At 43.2% G+C, this 26794-nt stretch overlaps 2 protein-coding genes across 3 annotated transcripts in view; both read left to right on the top strand.

The window, feature by feature from the left end:
* Sgk2 (serum/glucocorticoid regulated kinase 2) overlaps positions 1 to 7112 on the top strand; it is a 24257-nt gene extending 17145 nt beyond the window's left edge. For both annotated transcript variants that reach the window (XM_055602399.1, XM_055602397.1), the window contains 2 exons: positions 2040 to 2129; positions 4444 to 7112. In XM_055602399.1, coding sequence (XP_055458374.1) covers positions 2040 to 2129; positions 4444 to 4608 — 255 coding nt within the window. In that variant the 3' untranslated portion in view covers positions 4609 to 7112. The remainder of the gene's footprint in view (positions 1 to 2039; positions 2130 to 4443) is intronic.
* A 1156-nt stretch (positions 7113 to 8268) lies between these two features.
* The window catches only part of Ift52 (intraflagellar transport 52), a 26677-nt gene continuing 8151 nt past the window's right edge, over positions 8269 to 26794 (top strand). The window contains exons 1-10 of the mRNA XM_055602435.1: positions 8269 to 8336; positions 13232 to 13356; positions 14208 to 14295; positions 15168 to 15297; positions 16124 to 16199; positions 17386 to 17457; positions 19212 to 19338; positions 20117 to 20203; positions 21640 to 21708; positions 25051 to 25205. Of these exons, the coding sequence (XP_055458410.1) occupies positions 13238 to 13356; positions 14208 to 14295; positions 15168 to 15297; positions 16124 to 16199; positions 17386 to 17457; positions 19212 to 19338; positions 20117 to 20203; positions 21640 to 21708; positions 25051 to 25205 (923 nt within the window). The 5' untranslated portion in view covers positions 8269 to 8336; positions 13232 to 13237. The remainder of the gene's footprint in view (positions 8337 to 13231; positions 13357 to 14207; positions 14296 to 15167; positions 15298 to 16123; positions 16200 to 17385; positions 17458 to 19211; positions 19339 to 20116; positions 20204 to 21639; positions 21709 to 25050; positions 25206 to 26794) is intronic.

Genomic DNA, 26794 nt, shown 5'->3' with positions numbered 1-26794 from the left:
TGTGTGTGTGTGTGTGTGTGTGTGTGTGTGTGTGTGTGTGTGTGTGTTTGTGTGTGTGTGTGTGTGTGTCAGAGGTTGATGAAAAGCTTCTTCTCCACCTGTCCACTTCATTATTTGGAGCAGGGTCTCTTACCAAACCTGAAGCTCACTAACTGGCTAGCCTGGCTGCCCAGTGAACCCCAGGGATCCTCCTGTCTTTGCTGCCTCAGCTCTGAGATCACAGAATATGCCCTCCTTCTCAGCTTTTACATAAATGCTAGCCATCCAGACTCAGGTCCTCATGCTTGTCCACCAAGCACTTTACCAAGTAAGCCCCTGACTACTTTTTAAAAAATAGATTTTTTTTTCCAACTAATAGTGCTGAACCCTTATTTTGAACCAGCACTAAGCTAGGTAGGTGCTATAGATTCAAAAGCCTGGGTCTCTGACCTCGAGTAAGCTTGAAGGTGGAAAATGACTGACAAAAAAACTAGAGATTCTGTATAATTATCACAAGTGTGACAAATTTCAGGAAGAAAATGAACAGTGAGCAGAGACGGACAATAAGAGTGTATGGGAATGGTTCCATTTCACACTGGTGTGGCCAGGCAGATCTAAGGAGGTGACAATCTGAACTGGGAAATGAGGAGCCATGCAAAGAACTGGCTGAAGGGTCACCAGCCATAGGGACAACATGTGCAGAAGTCCTGTGGTCTGAGCAAGGAGGAGAACGGCAGGAAGTGGAACGTGTTTGCTGAGCAGCGGAACAGCATGATCTAAGCTTTTAGAAGCTTTCTCCTGCGTCTGTGCAGACGACCTGCAGAAATATGCTGCTTTTCACGGGAATCTGAACAATTCACTTTACCATATGCCCGGCTGGACACCTCAGATATGGAGATGAATAATTCATAGAATTCGTAGTCTGTTCCCTTGACACACACATTAAAAAAAAATTAAAAATAATCTTATTCATTACTCAATGTAACACTGTTTGGGGGCCATCAAGGTAGTTTGGGTGTAAGGAGCCTGCTACTAAGCCGACAGCCTGAGTTTGGTCCCCAGGATCCACGTGGCAAAAGAAGAGAGCTGACCTCCACATGTACCAGAGGCGGGCAGATCTCTGTGAGTTTTAGGCCTGCCAGGGCTGTATAGTAAGACCCTGTTTAAATTGAGAAGGAAACAACTTCCCTGCCACACACACACACACACACACACACACAGACTACAGGTCGCACAGCTTTTTGTCCTATGTCTTGCATGGAATGAGATTTTGTAAGCATTATATACACTAAAAGACCTCCGTGCTGTGACCTATGCCACAGCATAGGTACTCATAGGTACTGTGACCTATGAGAACCCTTTAGCTATTTGCCTATCCATTCCCCCAGCCAGCTTAAAGATCCAGACTTCTGTGAAGACAGATCCCTTCCTTCCAAAGAGGAGTTTGCATCTTAGGACATGCCTGTGACTCTTTAGATAAATCGTGAGCTCACATAAATCAGACCTCTGGAAGGCAATACTGATGCAAGGAGGTGGAGAATTGTTCAATGTGAAACAGACGGAGGAACCTGCTGGGAGGGAAGGAGGTTTAGGAAAGAAGTGGGGAATCATGTCCAGCACTCATTCCTCACTTCTGGGTCTCTGAAAATCTGTTTTTCTTGGGTGGTGGGGGTGTTATTTCTCATGCCTTTGTGGGTGAGTGGGTTTGTTCTATTTCCCTGGATAGCATTCTGGGAGAATCAAGTCGTATTAATGTGTGTGGAGGTGGGAGACTGTCTTCAAGAGCATACCCCTGCACACCCTGCCTCTCTCCAATCAGTTCTGCAGTCTTGCTCACAGGCATGCCTCAGAGGCTGGGATAGTGTGGGTGCTGCGATCTCACTGTGGAGGGCACCTGTGCTGTAGGGAAGAACACTTTGGGTTCAGATGACGTGGGAGGTGAGATAAGATGTCTGTCGGCCATAGCTGCAGAGGTCTGTCTAGTTGGCGGCCAGGAGTGAGTACCATTTAGGGAGCAGCCACGGCGAGGACGGTTCCTGAATAATGTCTTCTTCCTGCAGCTTGAAATAAAGAACCACGTGTTCTTCAGTCCCATAAACTGGGATGATCTGTACCACAAAAGGCTGACTCCACCCTTCAACCCAAACGTGGTAAGTGAGCTCGGAGTTCTCTCCAGATTTTGGAGACTGGATTTCCAGGTAGGATCTAGGCCAGCTCTCTTTATACAGCTGGTAAAGCCGAGTGGCCAGGGGTCTCAGTGATTCGTGCAAGGCAGTGAGAATCAAAACTGGTTCTAGCTGCCCTAGCCTCTGACAGCTAGCTCAGCCTTAGAAGGATGGGTCCTGAGCTGCTCCTTCATCTTTTATCTTCAGCATCATAACCCCACAGAGCTGATGCAGTATTTATTTTTGAGACATGGTAGCCCAGGCTAGCCTTCAGCTCAAGATGCTCCTACGTACTCTTCCGAATGCAGATCCCCTGGACTACAGTTACAGTTAGCGAGCTTCCATGTGGGTGCTGGGAATTGAACCTGGGTCTTCTGGAAGAGCTGCCAGCGCTCTTAACCACTGAGCCATCCCTCCAGCCCCCAATTACTGATGTTTTAATCAGTTAATCAGACCTTTGGCAGGTGCAGTTCTTTTCAGGAACTTTGGCTCACAAGGAAGAGTGAAAATAGAGTCCTAGGAAAGAGATACAGGAAAATATAACAATGTTTGCGTATCACAGTAAGACGCCCTGAAGGATTCCTGGTTCTGCTGTCACTTATGAGGCCTTGTGTACATTTTCTCAGTACCATATCCTTTATTTGTCAAAAACAGAAACCGTTTGGTTGTCGAGATCTACACAGCTAACAAGGTTAGACGAGGAGCATGGGTGGGATTCACATTCTTTTCCGGGAACTCTGAGCCCTGGGCTGGACCACTGACCCTGTGGACATCCTGAGAAGCTGGAAGCCTCAGTCCAAGACCTGCTTGCTAAAGCAGATCTGCAGACCCTTCCACAACTTGCAGTATCTTCTCCCCTGCAGAAACACCAGTATTGGTTTGCTCCTGCCTTCTAAAGTAGGGAGTTTCAGACAACAACTTAAAAAAAAAGATTTTCTTTATTTATTTAATAATTATTTGTATGAATGTAGGTGGGTATGTGCAGGTGGGTGTGGTGTAGGTGCCAGATGAGGTCAGGAGAGGGCATGGAGTCACATGTGGTTGTGGTAGCTTCCCAAAGGGTGCTGGGACCCAGACTTGGGTCCTCTGTGAGAGCAGCAAGCACTGGTCACTGCAGAGCCATCTCTCCAGGCCCTGAATGTCAAGCTTCTCTCTGGATTCTATCGGGTTTGCAGAGCAGATCAGGCCAACTGTTCTCTGTGGAGCCTCAGTCTGTGGTTAGCAGTGAAGCAGCTCACACTGGTGGTCTGCAATTGTCTTACTTGATCCCCCCCCTTCGAGTCCTCTCTACCTCCATCAAGCCAGTCTGAGTTTGAGTACATGGTGGCCTCAAGTACCAAGAGCCACAACTCCCAAAATACCTTTTACAGGCTTCTTCGTGATCATTTGGTAGTCTGATTGGGCAGTCACATGACTGGCCATGTTAAAAAGATGGAGACATACATCTTATCTCTGGAGTGGAAATGGAGAATCTATTATTTCCTTCTTTTCTTCTTTCCTTCCTTCTTTCCTTCCTTCCTTCCTTCCTTTCTTCCTTCCTTCCTTTCTTCTTTCCTTTTTCTTTTCTTTCTTTGTTTTCATTTTATGAGTTTTTGTTTGTTTGTTTGAGATGGGGTCTGACTACATATCCCTGGCTGTCCTGGAACTCTTTACGCAGGTAAACCAGGCTGGCCTCACACTCAAGAGAACCACCTGTCTCTGCCTTCCGAACGCTGGGATTAAAGGTGTGCACCACTATGTCCAGCATCCTGTCTTCTTAAAGATAACCTCAAACTTATCATATAGCTGAGGATAATCTCGAAGTTCTGATCCTCCTGACTCCACCTCCAAAGAGCTAGGATTTCAGGTGTGCACTACCATGCTCAGTCTTTTGTGATTTTTTTCTTTTTTTTTTTTTTTTGCCATTTCCCATATAGATCTCCCTCCAATATAGCTGAGCAGCCCCAGTGTCTCTACCATATTCCCCTATTTTTGTCTCTATTATCTAGGACTTACCAGTCCCCTAAATGACCTTTCTGTTTCCTCCTCCATCATCTAAGGTCCTTGAAAGTAGAGGCTTGCTCTGCTCTGTCCTCCCATATTCCCAGCGCAATGAGCTGAGACTTGGTAAGCATTTAGGAAGTAGACGTGACCAATGACTTATCTGAGGATTGGTGTGGGGTGTGAGATAGTGACTGTTAAATAGGAATGACCAAGAGATACTCAGTGGGGAAGGCGCGACGTCCCTCTCCCGCTTCTGTGATTCTTAGTTGACGCTGATCCCCTGTTCCTCCGTCTCATCCTTGGCTTCTACTGACAGGAAGGGCCCGCTGACTTGAAACACTTTGATCCAGAGTTCACCCAGGAAGCTGTGTCCAAGTCCATTGGCTGCACCCCTGATACCATGGCCAGCAGTTATGGGGCCTCAAGTGCATTCCTCGGATTTTCCTATGCACAGGATGATGGTGACATCTTGGACTCTTAAGAGACAAGGACTTGTGAAACCACCAAGACCAGCTGGCAACTGCGGGGACTACCTTCTGCTGCCAGTAAGGCAGAGTGAGTTTGATGACTCAAAGAAGAGGGAAGTATTTTCCATCACACAAAAGAACAGTGCAGGGCTCAGGCTGGCAGGAACAGTAACCAAGCACCCAGTTGTTTGCAGTTCTGATTTGCCCTTCTTGGGAAAGGACTTCTGTGTTTAGTTCCTGTTGCTGCTGTGACAAAATATTCAAGAAGAGTAATGGAAAGACGATCTATTTGGGGTCACAGTGTCAGATGTTTCAGTCCCTGGTTGGCTGACCCCATTGCTGTGGGCTTTAGGCAAAGCTGATTCATCTTGGTGGAGTACAGCTTACCTTATGCCTCCCAAGAAGCAGAAACAAAAGACTGGAGCAGGAATAAGATATACCCTTCAGATATGATATTCCCAAGTGACATACTCCCTCCAAGGGGCCCACCTCTTAGTTATCATCACCTCTCCATGCTATAAAATTATGACTCTGTGAATGGACTAAATCACTGATGAAGCCTGAGCCCTCAAGATCCAATCCAAGGCCTTATCAGCTGAACACAGGAACCCTCAGAAAACACTTCAGAACCAAACTGTAGTAGCGTTGAGTATTGGGTTACATGATCACAAAGCAGTTCCTGGTACCCATAATCACTTTTCTGTTCTAAGCAAGAGAAGAGGAGGAATGGACAGGAATGGATTTTTTGGATATCTGTTACTGCATTTGGCAGCCTCAACACCTTTCAACATTGAAGGAATTCCCTACTTTTGAGCCACCACTGGGGGGGAGGGAAGTGACGACCTCCATTTGAATAGGGGTGGACTTCATCCACCCCTTAGTTCAATTGAGATATGTGGTCCAAGTTGCATCTGTGCCAAACCTGGGCCCAAGGATGGGACTTCGAACTCTCTTTGAGTCTCTCTGGTGGAAGGGGCACCGGTGCAGACTGCAGCAGCCAGCCCCCAGTATCCCAGGGCTCCAGCACTGCTCCTGTAAGCCTCAAGCTTTTCTTTGAAGATTTCACAATCTCTTAACACACTCCCTTTTTACTTAGCTGTCCAAAGAACACTTCTCTTGGGTGAATTGTGGAGCAAATGTTCCCGTTGTTAGCAATCTTCATCCAAATGACTCTAACGTAGTAATTACTCCCCCTTCTTTTGCCAGTGAAGAGACAAGGGCAGAGAAACTGCTCCTTGCTTGAAGGCCACACCACTGGGCTGGTAACTATATTTGACATAGGGCTGTCTCTACCCTTTAACCTTTGAACAGGTCCACTCCTTCATGCTTTTAGGACCAAGAAATGAGTCACCATCTCTCATCAGAAATGGGCACAGTGCACATGCCCTGAAAATCAGGGAAGCAGAGATGAGTGGAACTATAAGTTCCAGGGCAGCCTGGTCTACAAAGTAAGTTCCAGGCAGTCAAGGAGACACAGTGAGACCATATCTCAAAAAAAGAAAATCTCCTACATCAAGGCAAAAATTGGCTAGAACAAACAAGAGAGTGATAAGGGGTCTTGGAGAGACCCTCACTCCTGGTCTTGGCCTGGTTATCAAGTTCATGTGCTTTACCTCAAGTACAGAATCAGATCTTGCAGGCTGATCTGGCTAGCTACTAAGCTCCAGGTGTTCAGATTAGTCATTTCAAAAGGTAATTCTGGCTAGCCAGAATGTGGACACATAATGCATGCTCAGAACATAGCCCATGTGGGATAGATTATTCTGCTTTATTTCAGTTTCTTTTCCACAAACTCTGGGCACAACTTCTTTAATGACTCAAAGAAGAGGGAAGTATTTTTCATCACACAAAAGAATAGTGCAGGGCTCAGGCTGACAGGAACAGTAACCAAGCACCCAGTTGTTTGCATACTTCAAGGTGGCCTCATTAGCTTGCTAATTTGGGGACAATGGGAGGACTTTCTTTGACTCACTTTATGCTGGTGATTTTTGTTTTGTTTTTTGTTTGTTTTTCAAGACAAGGTTTCTCTGTGTAGTCTTGGCTGTCCTGGACTCCCTTTGTAGACCAGGCTGGCCTCAAACTCAGAGATCCGCCTGCCTCTGCCTTCCTGAGTGCTGGGATTACAGGTGTGCGCTATTATACTAGTAATTTTTTTTTTTACTGACTTTTCCTCTATACTTGGCCCCTACTCTTTTCCTCTCAGTTTTGTCCCCTCTGTTGCCAGCCCTAGGAATTAAGGGGGAAGGCAAGGCTGGGACACATGAAAAGAAAACAAAACACCAGTACGATCTATTAGAGATCAAAGCTGAGTCAAGAGAACTGATTTCCATCTTACCTAGTATGAGTTAACTGCTAGAGGTGGGACACAAGAAGAGCACAAATCTTTCCTGTTACAGAAGCGTTAACTGTCAGAAACCTGGACATGCTGTGGAAAGTCCACAATCAGCTGGTTCTGTTCTATGATTGTAAAGTCACAGAATGTTTCACCAGGATAGAAAATAAAAATGAAGAACAAGTACTGATTGTGTTATATCTATATTTATTGAAAATATACCATTTAAAAATTCGTATTTGTATGTGCGTGTGCACGTGCATAACCACACCACAGGATAAATACAGAGGTCAGAGGACAACTCAGAGAAAACTGTTCTCTACTTCCATTATGTGGGATTCGGGGATTTAACTCAGGTTGTCAGGCTCAGCAGCAAGTGCCTTTTTACCAGCTAAGCCATCTCGCTGGCCCCATTCCAAGTTTTATAAGCATCACGAACAACCCTCATAATAAGCACTTAGGAGCCATTCTCAATTTACCGGTACAACACTCCGGTCAAACAGCACGTCCAAATTCACCGGATACAAGTCATAGTCAGAAACCGGATTTTGGAGCAGCTGATTCTAAAAACCTCGAGGCCCTTCTGTAACCTGGTACAGTGGACTCTGGGAGGTGCTCTCTTTCTCGTCATACTAGCACTTCTAGTACACTTACTGTACGGAATGATCCTGGGACTTGCCCAACTGCAGATCGCTTTCATTTGCATCCTTAATTGCAGGCTGTATTCAATTTTGCATGCCATGCAGCACTCCTCTAGAAACTCGTCCGAGCTAGGGATTAACTCACTGGTAGAGCACATGATGTGGAAGGTTCTGGGTTTGATATTCACCTCTCGGTGAAGGCAGAGTGCTCTCCTGAAGAGAAGGGTGTCTGTGGATGCGTGTTTCCCATTTCCATGGCAATCGTTTGCACAAGCACCTCCCTCTGCCCCAAACGCTCTCCCAGCTCTACTACATCTCCGACCCCTCACAACTCCCTACGGCAGTTTCTATTTCTAAATTTTGGTAAGACACGACATTTCAGGACTCCTGGGTTCCCAATCTTCTCATTCTGCCGCCCTGCAGAGCCTGCCCAGACACCCGGCGCCTGCATCCTGGAGCCAGACCGGGGCGTGGCACAGAGTCTTCGTCCTCAGGGAGACCCGAGCTTGCGGCCTGAGGTCCTACATCTTTATCGATCTTTAACAGAAGTTGCTAGCTGTTGTTTTTCTTATTAAAAAGTGAGTTCTCGCTGCCTCAACCAGCCAAGCGCTAGCCCCGCCCCCTACCCAACAGCCCGCTGCGTTCACTGCCTACTGGTACAGCCGTTCTGTCGCTCTGTCGTCATCACGCCGCGGCGGAAGTAGCTCGGGACCCACAGCCACGCCTTCTCGGCGCGCGGCCTTGGATACCTGGCGGCCTCTGGCCTCAGGTAAGGACAGGTCGGGTCGATCGGGCCGGCAGGGCGCTGGGCGGCCTAGGGATGATGACGGCCTCGGCATCCCTTTCTGGAGACCCCTAGGCCAGCCTTGTGGGAAAGAGGTCGGCAGAGGTAAACTGAGGATGCCTTAAGGGTCTGGAAATTATTTATAGCTCCTCAGACTGCGCGTATTTGTCGTCGTCCTGCAAGAGTATGAAAGGACCCTGGATGAGGAGCCGCCAAGTGTTAGACTCAGCTATCATTGATACCACCCTTGGTTTTTTTTTCCTCACTCTGGCAAAGTTTAATTTACCTACTAAGGTTACTGAAGAGAAAATAAGAAAATGGTTGGACAGCGCTACTCAAATACTGTTTTTAAATGCTTATTACTGCTTTTTAGCCTTTTCCTACTCTTAAGGAAACTCATTTCGGATCCTAATAGGACAGGACTCCAGATCTACTCCTCTAAACGAGGGTGCTTAGGTACAATAAACTGTTAAGTCGAAGTGTATTCCGTTAAGAGCCATTCAATACTCAAAGGAGGTTATACGCTTTTCCCAAAAATCTGCCCTTAATCAAAAAATATGTCCCAAAAGCTGAAAACTATAAACCCCTGTACTGTGATGCTTGAGTTCATTGTCGCATAACGGAGTAATAGGTCAATGTCATCATTAATGTGATTAAGACTTTCTAATTAAGAAACGGGGGAAGGCAGAGTACACATTGCATGTACACAAAATGAAAACAAGCATACACAAGGATGGATGGAACATAAAAATATAGCTCTGTCATGTGAAATCATCATGACAAAATGTTTTCAATTTCTTTGAAGGGGTTAAGGATGTAGCATAGTTAGTAGAATACCTGCATGAGGCCCTGGTTGTCTGGTCCTCAGAACAAAACAAAACAAGTCATCGGAAAGGCAGTGACATGGTGACAATGTGCCTGTAATCCCAGCACTCAGGAAATTAAAACAAAATAAAAAAGTTCGTCGCTGGGGGTGGGGGTGGGGGATAAGGGTAATGCCATATGCCTGTAATCCCAGCAGAGATTGAGGCAGGCTGATCTCTGTGAGTTCGAGGCTAGCCTGGTCTACAAAAAACAACAACAACAACAACAACAAAAAAAAAACAACTCAAGGTCTTCCTACATGCTGCATTAGAGGTTAACCTAGGTTATATGAGACTGTCTCAAAAGAAACAAAATGTTTTGGTGGTATCTCATATCAGCTCTTTAAACATGAATTGGTATTGGGCAAGCTTCTAGTAATTTAGGTAAAAATAATGATGCCCATTTTGAGCACCAAAATAAGTTTGAAGTGGGCCAAAAATGCTTTTAAGTTTTGATTGACATTTCTTTAATTTTTGATTGACACGTGGATGCACATGCCACTGAGTACTTGTACAAGTCAAAAGGCAATTTGCAGGAGTCATCCTATGGGTTTTTCAGGCTTGGTGGCAAAGTGCCTTTAATTACCAAGCCATCTTTTCAGTCCACAAAAGGACCCAAATTTCAATGTTAAAAAACTATATCATAGGAACAAAGAAATGGCTCAGTGGTTAATAGCACTGGCTGCTCCTCCAGAAGATGTAGGTTTAAATCCCAGCACCCACATGGCAGCTTGAAACTTCTGCAACTCCAGTCCCAGGAATCTGACACCCTCATACCAGACACACATGCAGGCAAAACACCACTGCATATTAAAAAAAATTATATATAAAACATTTGTCTGCACAAGACATACCAGATTGGGCCTGCCAACACTGACTCATATTGGGTACAGGGCTCAGGAGACCTTGTCCCTCACTGAGGCCCTAGCAAAAGTTGCTGGGGCAAGGAAAGGGAAAGACATTTTGTTCAATGGTAAAGTATTGCCACCCACTTCTTACATTCCCATAAGCAATCCTAACTAAACTTATTTTTTAAAAAAGATATGAAAATAGAGGGAAGACTGGGAAGAAGAATGGAATTAGTGGGAGGGGAATAAAATGGAAAAATGGAGATAGTAGTACAAATATGTACATTGTGTGCATGCGTGAAATTGTCAGATCAAAATATGCTAATAAAAATCTTAGTAAAAGAATTATATCACAGAAGTCCAAGAAGAAAACATCATTGACTATACTTTTAAATCTTACCTAGGAAAAGCTCTTCTAAATACATCAGGCCGGCCAGAAGCCAGAAAAAGAAAGATTAATACTTTTAGATGTATAAAATGTGTGACCTGCAAAATTAAGCCAAAAAGTTACTAGAAGCCAGGGCTAAAGGCAAACAAATTTTTGAAAATTTTGTTTGATGACTATAAAACCCAGTTATAAAACCCAGTGGAAGCCAGGCATGGTGGCACACACCTGTAATCCCAGCACTTTTGAAGGCAAAGGCAGGAAGATCTCTGAGTTCAAGGTCAGCCTGGTATACGAGTCCAGCAAGGACAGCCAAGGCTATACAGAGAAATCCTGACTCAAAAAAAGAAAAAAGAAAAATGAGCAGAAGAACAGACAAGAAAATGAGAAGAAATACAAATAGCCAATATGGTATAACCCTTAATCTGCAACAGCTGTTCTAAGACAGTGTCAAACCAAGTGTATATGTTTATGTTTGTTTACATTTATAAGAACTGATATTAGTGGGGCTGGAGAGATGGCTCAAGGGTTAAGAGCACTGGCTGTGCTTCCATAGGTCCTGAGTTCAACCACGTGGTGGCTCACAACCATGTATAATGGGATCTGATGTCCTCTTCTGGCATGCAGGAATACACGCAGATACAGCACTGACAGACAGACAGATAGGTAGATAAGCTGATGTTACAAAGCAAAAGTTAGGTGAACATAGTTTCTCTCAAAATAACCTTATTCTGGACTTTGTGATTGAGATAATACAGTGCCTATGTGATGTAGTGAAGTGTTAGGATATTGTTATGAAACATTAGGACATTGTTATAGTTCCTTGAATAGAGCCCTGTGATACCAAGGTCATCAGTCTAGTTGACAAAAATGGTTACTGACTGACCTGTAGCTCCATAGTATGTATAGCATTGATAGGCTGCAGGAAGGAATGACTCATGTCCAGGGCAGGTAGTGTAGGATAGTGTTAAGATTTCATCATACAGCCAGGCTTGGTGGCACACGTCTTTAATCCCAGCACTCTGGAACTTTCCGTTTAAAATTTTAGACCATATTTAACCTCTGGTAACAATTCTTGAAAACCACAGAACTGCAGATAGGGAAGATATTCTGTTTTGTTGGTAGAGATGACAAAAATCGGAAAATAGTGCTGTGTGGAAACAGATTGTTAACAGAAATATAAATTATTGTTGTTTTGGAGGCCAGTTGTACATTTTTTTTAATTTTATTTTTCTCATTAGTTACATTTTGTTAATTCTGTATCCCTCATTCCCTCCCCAGTCCCACCCTCCCTCCCTCATCTCCTCCCTGCCCCTTTCCAAGTCCACTGATAGGGGAGGACCTCCTCCCCTTTCATATGACTCCGTTTTGTCAGGTATTTTCAGGACTGGCTGCAAAGTCCTCCTCTGTGGCCTAACAGTACTGCTCCTCCCTTGGGAGGTGGGGAGGTCAAAGAGACAGTCATTGAGTTCCTGTTAGAAATAGTTCTTGTTCCCCTTACTATGGGAAACCAGTTGATTACTGAGCTATCACGGGTCACATCCGAGCAGAGGTTCTAGGTTTTATCCTCTCATGGTCTTTGGTTGAGTGTCCATCTCAGAAAAGACCCTGTGCCCAGATATGTTTGGTCCTTGTGGAGCTCCTATCCTTTCCACATCAAACCAGTTGTACATTTTTTTTAACCATTCAACAGACAGTAATCTAATGCTGCAGAATACACAAAACATCACATCTAAAGGGTTTTTAGGGAGATGGAGAGATGGCTCAGGAGGTAAGGGACACACGGCTCTTGCAGAGACTTGGTTCCCACTCATATCAGGTGACATATAACCAGTCTACCTCTGAGGGATCTGCCTTCTGGCTGGCTTCTGTAGGCACCTGTACATACATATACATACATAAAAACAAAATGACAAAAATGGGTCTATCTGGGCTAGGGATGAAGGCCTTTAATCCCAACACTTGGAGGAAGAGACAGATAGGTCTCTGTGAGTATGAGGCCAGTCTGGTCTACGAATTGAGTGTTAGGACAGCCAGAGCTTCAGAGTGAGACTCTGTCTCAGTAGATAGGTAGGTAGGTAGATAGATAGATAGATAGATAGATAGATAGATAGATAGATAGATAGATAGATAGATAGATAGATAGATAGAATTTAAAAATGAGTCTAGATAAAATTAAGATAAGTCTAGAAATGTTTTAGTATTTTATCAGCAAAGAAAATTGAGAAACGTCATTAAATTTATGATTGGTTAAATAGTTGTGTTATGCCCTTAAAACAGAATACTATGTAGCTATCTGGAAGAATTGGTTCATATGTAAAGGAAGAATATCAAATACACAATGTGTTTCAGCGTAGCATTTATGGTAAGATCTTATTTTATATTTATGGTTGTGAGCCTAGCCTTTAATGGCTGAGCCATTTCTCTAGCCCAAGATCTTATTTATAAAATAAGTTATGCCTAAAATAATTGGGAGAGCTATTCTTCACTTGTCAGTATGAGCAGTAACGAATTACTCTGGAAATATTTCAGTATACAATAGGAGGGTGATGGTAGGCAAGGTCAATGAATGTAAGCTGGTGGGGGAGCCAAAGGAGCAGCCTGGAGCTACTCCAGGCACAGGCTGGACTGAATTTGGCTATTGGTTTTTCAGCAGTAATTATGTGTTTTACTCTCGACCTTTGAGAATCATTGAGGTTTGATGGGTAGACGCAGCTGTGCATTCTTCCCCAGCATTAGAGGGCACTTTAAATACTGCTTCTTGGTTTGTCTTTTATCTGTAAGGTAACCATGGAGAAGGAAGTGCGGAGTACCATTCTTTTCAATGCATACAAAAAGGAGGTGTTTACCACCAACACTGGCTACAAATCTTTGCAGAAACGACTTCGGAGTAATTGGAAGATTCAGAGGTGACCATAATCTTAGGCACTGTTTTCTGCGTGATAGTGGTGGCCTGGTTGTAGAATTAAGTCAGTATTTTGGAGATCAGTCTGCATATTATTAAGTTGCCCCCAATAAAAAACAAAGACTCATAGTTATGCATATATAATATTTTAAAATGTCAGAAGTTTTCTCCGTCTCTTATCCTTGATCGTAGCCAAAAAGCAGAGAAATTATTCTGCATATTTTAAGTTGGTTTAATACTTCAGCTTAGGCAAGGAAAAGTGAGAGTTAAATGACAATGTTTTGTTTTTAAGTGTATTTCTTCAAATGACTTTTCCCCCTTGTGGTCATGAGGATTAAACCTAACACCCTGTATAGGCTCTACAAGTGCTTTACCACTAAGTTACAACTGCAATCCTTAGGTTTTTTTTATATGTGAAAACATGTAGTTACATAAATTAAGATTAGAGCCAGGCTTTGTGGCATGTGCCTGTGATCTAAGTACTTGGGAGGTATCAGTAGGTGATGTAGGATCAAGATTAGACTTGGCTACATAGTAAGTTTGGGGCCAGCCTGAGCTGTATGATACCCTGTCTTAAAATATGGATAAACTACTGGAAGAGCTGATTGAATTAGTATTTGGAAGACTTCTTTATACTTCTGTGTGGTTAGTTTGAACTCCTCTGCTTATTGGGAGTATCTGAGCAGAGCCTGGATGCCTCTAGGGCACTCAGGTAAGGGCTCTCGCTTCGGGAGAGAGGCTCTTCTAGGTCCCTAACAGTCTCAGCCTTTATGGTTCTATGTATTGAAGAGGCTGAAATAACTCTTAAATTGGTTTAAATTATGAATCTAACTTGCTCTTAAAATCATATTCCAGCTTAAAAGATGAAATCACATCTGAGAAGTTAATTGGGGTGAAATTATGGATCACAGCTGGACCAAGGGAAAAATTTACTGCAGCTGAGGTAAGGAATGTTCATTCAGAATATTCAACAACAGAAACCAACAGAGAGGCCAGGGGCAAGTAAGGGCCTGAAATCATGGATTGGAGTCTCCCTTCTACACCTACTGTGCTCTCTTAGAGTAATCATCTCCCTTTTGTGGTGATGAACTGTAATAACGCACAGCTCTAAACCCACAGTAAACATGATTAAGCGTCAAGCACACTTCTTTGCCATAATTCTACTTTGAACATAGGAAAACTGTGTATCCCAGGCTGGCCTCAAATCTGTGACTTCCTGCATCACCACCGCTTATCTATGCATTTAAACCCATGATAACAAAGATGGCCCTTATTAAACAGGTAGGAGCTAATCCTGAGTGCTGGATCCTCTTACAGTGTGGACCACCATACTCTTATGCAGTGTTGGGGGTCAAACCCAGGACCTTGTAGTTGCTAGACAGGTACTCTACCACCCGAGCTACATCCCCAGTCCCTGTTTGAGCATTTTAGAGCTTTAATGCTCAAAGATAAACCTGGAGATAGATCTTTTCGTGTGTTTTTGTTTTTGTCTTTTTGTTTTGTTTTTCAGTTTTCAAGACAGGGTCTCTGCTGTCCTGGAACTCACTATGTAGACCAGGCTGGCCTCAAACTCACAGAGATCTGCTTCCTTTGCCTCCCAAGTGCTGGAATTAAACTCATTCATCACCACACCCAGAAGAGCTAGATCTTATAGGGAAAAAAAAAAATTTATACTGACCTGTGAACATTTATGGCTAAAAGATTTGAAGTGTTTATTTTTAGTTTGTTGAGGCCTTATTCATGGTTTAGGTATTTTAAACATAAGTCCATATTCATTGTTTTTGTTGTTTTGTTTTTTTTTTTTTCTTTACATAGTTTGAAGTCCTGAAGAAATACCTTGACAATGGTGGAGATATCCTTGTGATGCTGGGAGAAGGGGGAGAATCCAGATTTGATACCAATATTAACTTTCTTCTAGAAGAATATGGAATCATGGTTAATAATGGTAATTATTATTTTACTACATTTTATTGATTTGTGTGTTCGTGTGTGTATGTGTGTGTCACAGTTTCATTCAGAGGTCGGAGGATAACTGGGTGGAGTTGATTCTGCTTCCACCATGTGGATTTCAAGGTTCAAGCTCAGGTTGTAGGCTTCGTGGCAAGCACCTTTACTCACTGAGCTGACATTGTTTTGGTTATTTAAAAAGGTATTGACTGCTGTCTTAGTTTGGGTTTTATTGCTTTGAAGAATCATCATGACCATGACAGCTCTTACAAAGGGAAACATTTAACTGGGTCTGGCTTACCGTTCAGAGGTTTAGTCCATTATTGTCATGGCAGGAAACATGACAGAGTGCAGACAGACATGGTGCTGGAGAAGGAGCAGAGAGTTCTGTATCTTGATCCAAAGGTAGTAGAAGGAGACTATGTGTCACACTGGGCATACTTGAGCATAGGAGATCTCCTCAAAGGCCACCTCCACAGTGACCCACTTCCTTCAACAAGGCCACACCTCCTAATAGTGCCATTCCCTATGGGCCAAACATTCAAACACATGAGTCTGTGGGGGCCATACCTATTAAACTACCAGAACTGCCTATTTAATATTTGTATCATTGCCCTCTTGCTCCGCTGGTATACTGGGGGTGAGGGAAACCTCTTGCCAGTGTGACGTGGTCACCCATTCTGAACTACTAGTAGAGTGGACCTTTAACAAAATTGGAGGGATTTGAACAAATTTCTAGGTTTCTTTTCATTTCAAAATTTGAATGAGTTTCTATGTCAAGCTTGTTTCTAATCTAAAATGTATCTTCCTCTTTTGTCCATAAGATGCTGTGGTTAGAAATGTATATTACAAGTATTTCCATCCTAAGGAAGCTCTGGTTTCAGATGGAGTGTTGAACAGGTAAGAGTGTTGAAAAGCAGAATGCCCTTCACCTGGTTTCTGTTCTTCTCACATCTTTGACTGCCATGCCTCCCTTGTTGACCTTTTTGCTTTATTTATTTCTTATTCTTCAGTTTATATTCTTCCAGCTTTGGAAACCTTCACATTGACCTTTGATCAGGATACTTTCCATTCCAAGTAAAAGAAAACCACATCCAAGCTGGATTAAATGATAAAGAAGTTTTATTGCTTTGTAATCACTGGAAAGCCTGGAAGTAGGGTAGGCTTGAGCATGGATTGACTAAAGGAGTCACAGCCTTAGGACCCCAGTTCCATTGTTCTCAGCTTTGCTTTACTGATTGTGTAGCTAAATACCTTTATTTGTTTGTTTGTTAAAGTTGTCTCCCTGCCCCTCCCACCTTCATTATTTATCTATCTATCTATCTATCTATCTATCTATCTATCTATCTATCTATTTATTAGACCAGGTCTCCATATTTAGCCCAGTCTGGCCTCAAACTTGTGATTTTCTTGCTTCACTTTCCCAAGTGCTGGAATTATAACTGCTTGCTGCCATAGCCAGCTTCCAGCAAGTTTTAATAGTTCCCTAATTCATTGCTACTTTTCCACACTGTCTAGAGATAGCAGAATATGATTTGGTCTCACCATTCCCCTGAGTAGTTCCGGGATTTACTGTTTGAGTCATCCTAGGCCCCACGCCCACCCTCGACTGACCCTGATTTCACCTCATGGAGACCTAGACTGAGTTATCTTTCACTGCTCTGGGTCCTACAGACTCGGGGCTTTGGGAATTGGGACATGCGTACATGAGATAGCATTATCAGATGCCCCATGAGCCTTCCTGTGTTACAAAGTTTTCCTTGTACACTTGAGCTTGCCATATGCAAGTACATCAGCCACCTATGTAGCCGTAAGTAGCCTGGAACTTACTCACAGAGATCCATCTGCCTTTGCCTCTCAAGTGTTAGGAATAAAAGCCTGCACCATGATGCCTGGTTCAAGCCTAATTTTTTAATGTTAATTTTTGCAAACATAAGAGAATGTGGTTATGTGGTTATGCTTTTATTTAATTTTTAAAAGCTGCCAAAGTACAGTTTTTGTGTCTAGTTTATATTTACTATTGATTAAAGCAGTGTAAAATCCCCCCAACTCCTTTCCTTATAAGATTTTAATTTTTTTCTTTTAGGGAAATTAGCCGAGCTTCAGGAAAGGCTGTGCCTGGAATCATTGATGAAGACGGCAGTGGAAACAATGCCCAGTGAGTGTGTTTCTACAGCTTCCTGAGGGGGAAGAAGCTCTCATTTCCAAGAGTTGTTGTTGTTGTCAAAATGAAGAGTTTTCTGGTTTTAAAAGTAATTCTCACAAAAAGAAAAGCAAGCAAGCAAACAAACAAACAAACCAAAAACCACCAAATTGGGAGCTGGAGAGATGGTTCAGTGGTTAAAAGTACATACTGTTTATGCAGGACCTTAGGTTTGGTTCTCAGCAGTCATATCAGGCAGCTCACAGTCACCTGTCACTCTGACTTCAAGGGATCTGAATTCTGAACTGTGTAGATACCTGTACACACTCATTTACACATAATTAAAAACAGTGGAAACTTAGATTTTCCAATGCATGGTAATCTGATAAGATACAGGTTGTTATTTTGTTTGTTTTGTTTTGTTTTCAGTTTTCTTGTGTCTGTTCATATTTGCTTTGTGGTTGAATATATTTCTCAATTTTGGAGAAGGTTCTGTGAAGTACTGAGAAGAAGGTATACTCTTTTGTGTTTGGGTGAAATGTTCTGTATCTATCTATTAGATCTGTTTGAGTAATAACATCTGTTAGTTCCATTATTTCTCTGTTTAGGTTATCCATTGGTGAGAGTGGGGTATTGAAGTCTCCCACTATTAATGTGTGGGCTCAATGTGTGATTTAAGCCTTAGTAATGTTTCTTTTACAGATATGGGTGTCCTTGCATTTGGGGCATAGACGTTCAGAATTGAGATGTTATCTTGGTGATTTTTCCTTTGATGAGTATGAAGTGTGTCCTTCACATCTCTTTTAATTAATTTTAGTTAGAAGTCTATTTTGTTAGACATTAGAATCGCTGTGCCAGCTTGCTTCATGGGTCTATTTGCTTGGAAAATCTTTTTCCAGCCCTTTACTCTGAGTCATGTCTCTGGGTTGCCTTTCCCAGACTTAATAGGAGGAGGGTTCTTAGTCTTACTGCAACTTGATATGCCATGTTTGGTTGATACACATAGGCCTGCCCTGTTCTGAAGAGAAACAGGAGGAGTAGATGGGTGAGGCAAAGGGGAGGCATTCGGGGGAGGGACTGCATATAATAATAATAATGATGATGATGAAAAAACAAAAACCCCAACCCATGGTACAGCTTAAAAGGAAGCAGAGTAGAAATTCTGCACGGTAAGCCAAGTGTGGTGGCTCACACCTGTAATCCCTGCACTCTGGGAGGCAGAGACAAGCAGATCTCTGAGTTTGAGGTCAGTCTGGTGTACAAAGTGAGCCCACAACAGCCAAGGCTATACAAAGAAACCCGGTCTCAAACCACAACGAAAAAGAAATTTAAAAAATGCTTTATTCTTTTAAATGATTGGATTAAATTGGCAACATCCTAATTTAGCTAAGTAAAGATAATTGCTCCACTTCATAGGACTAATGTGTTGTCAGAACTTAGATTTAGACCTGTGGTTTACCCCAGAATCTTCTTTTTTTTTTTTTTTTGAGACAAGGTGTACTGTGAGCTAGCGTCACGGTTGTACAGATATGCTGCCTTGTCCTGCCAGAGCCTATGCTTAGTTTAATTATACTTTTCATTGTGTGTGGGTGGACCTGTGTACAGCAGCACATGTGTGGAGGTTAGAGAGCAGGCTGCAGTTATTAGCTCTTTCCTCACTGGGCTCTGGGGATTGAACTCAAGATTGGTGGTGTGTGTCTTTACCTGCTGAGCCATGTCATGCTCTGAAAATCCGTTCTGTAACCATTGATGTGTTTGCTTTCTTACAGGGCTCTCACCTTTGTCTACCCTTTTGGTGCCACATTGAGTGTCATGAAACCAGCAGTGGCTGTTCTGTCCACAGGCTCTGTCTGCTTCCCACTTAACAGACCTATTTTAGCTTTCTATTACTCAAAGGTATTGACTCTCTTAGGTATGGGGGAAGGGTGTTGCTTTGTTATTGACGTAACAAAACTACTTTGTGATGGCACACACCTTTAGTTCCAGCACTTGAGAGGCAGAGGCAGAGGCAGATGGAGGTCTGTGAGTCCAGTTCTATACCAGCCTGGGCTACAGGTCGAGTTCCAGGCCAGCCAAGGCTACATAGAAAAGAAAAAGACAACAGAAATAGTGATGTGTGTGTGAAACATTTGCTAACTGGCTCTGGTTGGCCTCTTGCAGAGGCCTGTTTAGTTCCCAGAACCCACTTAGAAGCTCACAACTACCTGCAACTCCAGTTTCAGGGGATCTGATGCTCTCCTCCAGCCTGCAAAGGCTCTTACATGCATTCATGTAGATGGTCTACATGTATTCATGTAGATGAAGCACTCACATACATAAATGAGAAATAAGTCTTCAAAAATAAATAACAGTAAAAGGTAGTTGTTTTCATAGTTGATATTTTTCAAGTGTTAAGTCTTTGTACAAGGGTCTGGAGAGATGGCTTAGAAGTTAAGAGCACTGTCTGCTCTTCCAGAGGTCCTGAGTTCAATTCCCTGCACCCATATGGGCACTCACAACCCTCTGTACTGAGATCTGATGCCATCTGCAGATAGAGCATTCATAAAATGTTTTAAAAAAAAAGTCTTTGTGCAAATTGGCATTTATAGATATATCAGACACTTGCTAATGTGATAAATGGTACATGCAGTGTGTTTGGGGATTTAAATATCTGACATTGCTTTGTCACCAACAGAACCAAGGTGGAAAGCTGGCAGTGCTTGGCTCATGTCACATGTTCAGTGACCAATATTTAGATAAAGAAGAAAACAGCAAAATCATGGTAAGCATCAAATTAATGCACACTATGTAAGCATGACTTTCAGGTCATTAGAAAATGCTGATAAGTATATTTATTACTCATCTACATGAGTTGTGCTGAACACGTTAGATGTCAGGCACTAAAAATACAAAGTTGAGTTGAGTCTGGCATAGCCTTGCTTTACAGAAATTTATAGAATGTCAGGAGAGTGGCCTGCAGATTGATGATCTAGAAAAAGTATTGGGGAAGCATGCTGAATTAGAGAGGTAGCTGACCCTGAGAAAGTGCTGAGGGGCAACGGCCTCACTTGTAAAACAGTCAGCTTAAGCTTACGCTAAAAGCACAGGGAGCTCTTGCAGGGTTTTCAACGGCCTTAGTGGTACCCAGACCCCTCTGGGTTGTGTGGACAGTAGAAAGGAAGAGGCCAACCAGAGCCAGTTAGGAGACTGATGGAGTCACCCTTGCAGCCAAGGATGATGTCTATGGTTGTGACTAGTGAGTGTAGTGAGGGGTGGCATCATGGATTAGTGAGGGTTATGTGCAGGACTGGTTGCTAATGAAGAATGAAGTAAAAATGTGGCCTTTGCTCTGTCTGCATTGCTGGAAGAGCATGTGTCTTGTGAGGATGATAATGCATTTTCTAATGCCTGCTAGACCTGAACACTGGAATTCCAGCAACTCAACTGCCAGACGGAAATGTGCGCACTGAGCTTCTCTGTTAGTGGAATGAGCTCTTTTAGTTTTATGTTTTAGTGGGAGGTAGATTAAGGGGTCTGCCTGGAGCTCCAGTACCTTTAATTGTTCTGAAATCTAAATATCTCCTTTTGAAAAGTTGGGTATATATATACTATATATAGATAGATACTATATATAATATAGTATACTATATTATATAATATATATATAATATATATAATATATATAGTATCTATATATATATATATATATAATATATATTATGATTTTGTCATATTACAATAGCCAAAGATAAAAAGCTGTGTTTTTAAAAGTTTAGACGAAACTGAGTGGTGGTGGCCCAGGCCTTTAATCCTAGCACTTGGGAGGCAGGTGAATCTGTGTGAGTTTGAAGCCAGCCTGGTCTACAGAGTGAGTTCCAGGACAGCCAGGGCTACACACAGAAACTGTATCTCAGGGAGGTGGAGGGGAGTTTAGACTGTCACCCCAGTAAACAAAGGTTGCTTTAGGATTGTGAACAGGTTAGTACATGTTAGAATACCCTGAAGTAAATGATAAATGTCTGATAATAAAGGTTGTATTAGCCTGAAGAATACATGTTAGTTTCCAAAGATTTTACCAGATTTCACCAATAGAAAGCTGGTGATGCTCTTTTGAATTACTAGTTGTCTTTTCTCCCCACCTTAATTATTTTGTCTAGCCTGGCCTCCAGCGCTCTCAAATAGCCAAGTGTCTAACTAGATTTATCATTTCAAATGCAGGATGTTGTGTTCCAGTGGCTCATGACAGGGGACATCCACCTAAACCAGATTGATGCTGAGGACCCAGAGGTAGGAGGAAACTGAATCACTGGAAGACTGAAGTGGAAAGTGGGGCCAGGTTCTCAGAATAATGTCCAGAGGAATAGATGACTCTTCACTCATCCCTAAGACAGTTGGAAAGAAAGTGGTGCTACTTGGGGAAAGGAAGGGTACAGTATAGAAAGTCAGAAATCAATAGACAAAGTGGGTAATTAATTGTAGGTTTGATTGAGGTCAGTGTTTCTATGTAAGCATCAGGATTTAAAGTTTGCTCTCTGAAAGATTACTGGGCTAGAGAGGGATAGCTCAGTGGGTAAAGGCCCTTGTTGCGAAGCCTGACAGCCTGAGTTCAGTCCCTTGGTCTGACATGTTGGAGCCAGCTCCTACACATTGTCCTCTCCTGCCACATGTGTGCCTTGGTACCTGTGTCCTCACACATACAGTAAATAAATAAAATGCAAAATGTAAAAAAAGAGCAAGTTAGGACAGCTAGTCATCCTGGGAGCACTCTTTCTGTTTCTGTCTGGCTGTCTAAGCCTTGAAGACTTTCTGAACTAGGATTTCATTGAAGGCCTTTGGTCAGAGAAATGAAAACAGATGGCTGGCCTGTTTCCATTCTCTGAGTTGTGTGTTGGGATGTGTCATGGCGTGATCAGTCTCCTTGCCTTTACTCTTGCTTTTAGCCGTCATCATATAGGAGACTAAACTCTCTAAAGCTGTCGCATGTCACTGGGAAGAGGCTTATTTCTTGACTTGATTTCTAAAAAAGGTTTGAGGGCTGGAAGAGGCTGTTCCTGTGTTTAACTTGTTTAGGTTGGGTTTCACAGCATAGTCTTGGCTAGCGTGGAACTCAATATGTAGACCAGGCTGTGTTTGAACTCACAGAGAGCCACCTGCCATTGCCTCCCAAGTACCAGGATTAAATTGACCCTAGGGTTACAGAAGAAAAGTGGCTGTATTTTATTACATCTCTAATGCTCAGGCAAGACTCATATGCTGAAGCTAAAGATTCTGTGAAACAGGACTAGCTGTTGTTTTATTTGTTTTGTGGTGGAATTTCTCATATGCTAAGCATTCAATGTCTGAGACATCCTCTAGCCCTTCAGATGAGCAGGACTTCTGTTGTTGTTCTTTGTTTGAGACAGTGTCCCATGTTTGTCTTGCACTCACAGCAATACTCCTGTCTCAGCCTCCTGAGTGCTGAGATCATTGGCTGTACTGTCACATCCCTCTGCATATAAGGGTTTTTTGTTGCTGTTGTTTGTTTTTTCAAGTGTTAATACGTTTCCTGTTGGCTAGCCAATTAGAGGGCCCATCCCTGGGACCTGCTAATTATCCAACTCTCAGTAGTCATTAGGTGCCTGTAATTCTTTGTGTGGGAATGGGACCCTGTGAGACTTACCCCTTCCAAGTTACTGTGTGCATCGGTCTTGTCGTCGTTCAGGTCTTACTTAGGCTGCCACTTTGTTGAGGTACCAACAAAGTGTAGCATCCCTGTCATTTCTGGGAGACACTATGTCACAGCAGACTTCCTGGTCCTCTGCTCCCTCTTCCTCCTGTTCCCGAAGCCTTAGTGCAGGTTTTGTTGTTGTTGTTGTCTTTTCAAGACAAGGTTTCTCTGTGCAACCTTGGCTGTCCTGGACTCACTTTGTAGATGAGGCTAGCCTCAAACTCACAGCAATCCACCTGCCTCTTCCTCCCTGAGTGCTGGGGTTATAGGTATGCACCACCACACCTGGCTTAGTGCAGTTTTAAACTATTTTAAAGTGATGTAATTACAGGCATAGATTAATATGTAATACATTCATATGGTTCTGAATCATACACCGTGAATAGTCCTCCTTCTTTCTTTTAGCCAGGATGCTTTGTTTCCCTCCAGTGACATTAATCATAATGTCTCCTAGGTTCTTCAGAGATAGTTTGTACTTAGAATAGCTAGTCTGTGTGTGCACTTTCCTTCCCTCATCTTTTATGCAAACGATGCTACACACACTGTATGTACACCTTTCAGCACCTTAAAAATTCCTGTTGGAGCTGGGCACAGTGGATATACCTGCAGTCCTAGCATTCAGAGGTGGAAGCAAGAGGGTCAGGACTTGGTTAAGTAGTGAGTTTCAGGCCAGCCTTGGCTACATGTGACCCCTGAAAAAATTACCAGTGGAACATTTTCCTTTTTTTTTTTTTTTTTTTTTCTTTTTTTGAAGAGCCTTCCATCTATTCATTTTCTTAAAATTTATTTTATTTTTCTTGGTGTGTGTGTGTGTGTGTGTGTGTGTGTGTGTGTGTGTGTGTGTGTGCATGCACATGCCTCTATACACATATTTACCTCATATGCAGATGCCTAAGGAGGCCAGAAGAAGGCACTGGATTCTGTGATGCTGGAGTAATGAGTTGTTGTGAGCCACTTGACGTGGCTACTGGGAACCAAACTCTGGTCCTCTGAAAAGCTCTTAACACTGAGGTGTGATTTTTCCCTTGTTTATAGTGCACCATATTTAACAGTGTTGTATGGAGGTGGACATTTACCTTCTCCAGGTCTTTTACTCTTACTGGCACAGAGCTCGTGTCATCACAAGCAGTGCTAGAGATGTGCTTGGCTAGGGGAGAAGGGCTGGGATATAGTGTGCAAGGAGGGGCATTGGTGTCACAGGTGCTTATGCAGCTAACAGGAGAAAACAGACTTAAGAGAGCAGCATTGGTGTCCCAAGTGCTGGTGCTGTGTATGTTGGAGTAGGAGTTTATGGACTGTCTCTTATCACCTCCAGTTTCTCACTATAATAAAAAAGAAAACCTCAAGAGAGCTGGGCGTGGTAGCTCACATCTGTAATTCCAGCACTCAGGGAGGCAGAGGCAGATCTCTTTGAGCTCGAGGCCAGCCTGGTCTACAAAAAGCAAGTCCAGGACAGCCAAGGGTTACACAGAGACACCTTGTCTTGAAACCCAACTCCTTCCCCTGCAAAAAACAAAACAAAATCTTAGGGGAAATTGTTTTGTACAGTTGAAGTGATATAAAAGGGTATTGCCTCAGGTGGAGATGTGAGTAAATCTGAGAAAAAGAGTTGACTGCTAAGTATTCAGGGTGAAAGACAGTGATAGTAAAAGGAGACTAGTCAAGTCAACATGCTCCAACTGTGTTCAACTATGTGCAAAGTTGGAGAGTTAAAGTCAGCCAGCTTTGGGTTCAGCCAGTGAGCTTTGTTCCTCTTCCTGCATAAAGTGTCTGACAGAAGGTTCAGTTGTCAGTGATGACAAGTGGTGAGATCTCTTGGCAAGGAAATAGAAGTTTTGTAGATTGAGACCCGAGATGGTGGATGCTTGACAGATTAAACTCCCATTTACTTGTGCTGAAAGGAACTCTCTCTTGGCTTGTAGATTTCCGATTACACGATGGTACCAGACACAGCAACACTTTCAGAGCAGCTGCGAGTGTGTCTCCAGGAAGGCGATGAGAACCCTCGTGACTTTACCACCCTCTTTGACCTGTCCATTTACCAGCTTGATACCACCTGCCTCCCCAAGGTCATCAAGTTAGTACTGAGGCTGCCTGGGCTGCACACTGCAGTCCACTCTGGTTTGAAAACATGAGCCTGGCGATAGTAGTTAGGTCACAAAATGTAGCAGAAAACAGTCTCAGATACGTGGAAATTGGTGGGGTGTATGGATGATGTAGAGGACTTGCTACTAATTACTATCCCACTGTGTTCCAGGGTCTGTAGGACATTGGGGTAACCAAGCCTTTTCCACTTTGCCAACAACTTTTCTGCGTTTTAACACACAGACTTGAATTCCAAGAAACCCTTAGTACACAGATCTGTGTGGTTCCCTTAGAAGCACTTACACAGAGCAGAGACAGCACTGAGACTCTTGGACTTGTCCATCAAGCATGTAAGACACATGCCCGTGGACTCATTCCCCCAGATACCACTTAAATCTCATCTGCTCCTCCTAGCTCCACTGTCAACATTCCTCATCTGCAGCAAGTCTCCACTTTTTCTGACTCTAGTCAGTTGACAGACTGCTGCAATATTATGGGTGCTGAGTACAGCTCAGTGGAAAAGCTCTCACCTAACATGTAAGCCTCTCAGTACCACTCCTGATACTGAAACAAAAAGTTTTTGTTATTTTTGGAAAACATATTAAAACATGAACCTCTATATACCTGCAGTTCCAGCATTCGGAGGTGGAAGCAAGAAGATCAGATCTTCAAGGTCAGCCTTGGTTAAGTAGTGAGTTTCAGGCCAGCCTTGGCTACATGTGACCCCTAAAAAAAATTACCAGTGAAATATTTTCCATGTTTCCTGATTTCTCACAGATTGGACCCTAGCGCTGAGTCTCAGCTGCTCCCTTGCCAGGACTTGTATCAATCACATGGGTAAATTTCCAGGGCTTTGCACAGACAATGATGCTTGCTGCAGAGTGCCCTACGTCAGTGGATTCAGTTCCTAAAATGATCCTCATCCCTGACAGCACACAGCTTAGTGGACACGGGTTAAAGAAATGCTTATTGAGCCAGGTGTACCTGCAGGACTTTGCAATATCAGCCTGCGGTGTGGGGAGACTGAAGGGGACAGCTGAGTCCAGACTCAGTCTAGGCTACGACAGTGCCCTTGCCTGTCTTAAAAAGTCATTGTTGGAAGCTACTTCAAGTCTCTACACCTCCGCTTCCTCTTGCTTCAGTAATTGTGCCACAGCCTAGAAGGTGTTTGGGGGCCTCAATGAAATGAGTTCAGTGACCGTGCACACTACAGGATCAGAAAACATTTGGTGGGGAGTAGGTAGATGCTCACTAGTAATTATTTGTCCTCCCTCCATTTGTCCCTTTTTACTATCTGTAACTCTGTGAGCTACTACAACTCCTTGTCCAATTTAAGTTTCTCTCCCTATTCTGTTCATTTAGGGTTTTTGAGACAGGCTTTGATTTGTCTTGAGCCTGTCTGTAATCCTCAGTCCAGGAAAGGTACACACACAAACAACACATACGCACACCACACACCACACCACACATACACACCACACATACACACCACACATACACACCACACATACCACACCACACATACACACCACACACCACACCACACATACACACCACACATACACACCACACACCACACCA

This window comes from Psammomys obesus, unplaced genomic scaffold (genome assembly GCF_907164565.1).
Source record: "Psammomys obesus unplaced genomic scaffold, mPsaObe1.curated_primary_1811, whole genome shotgun sequence".
NCBI classification, from domain to species: Eukaryota; Metazoa; Chordata; class Mammalia; order Rodentia; family Muridae; genus Psammomys; species Psammomys obesus.
The sequence above is the reverse complement of the archived record's forward strand: the minus strand, read 5'-3'. Positions and strand labels throughout refer to the sequence as shown.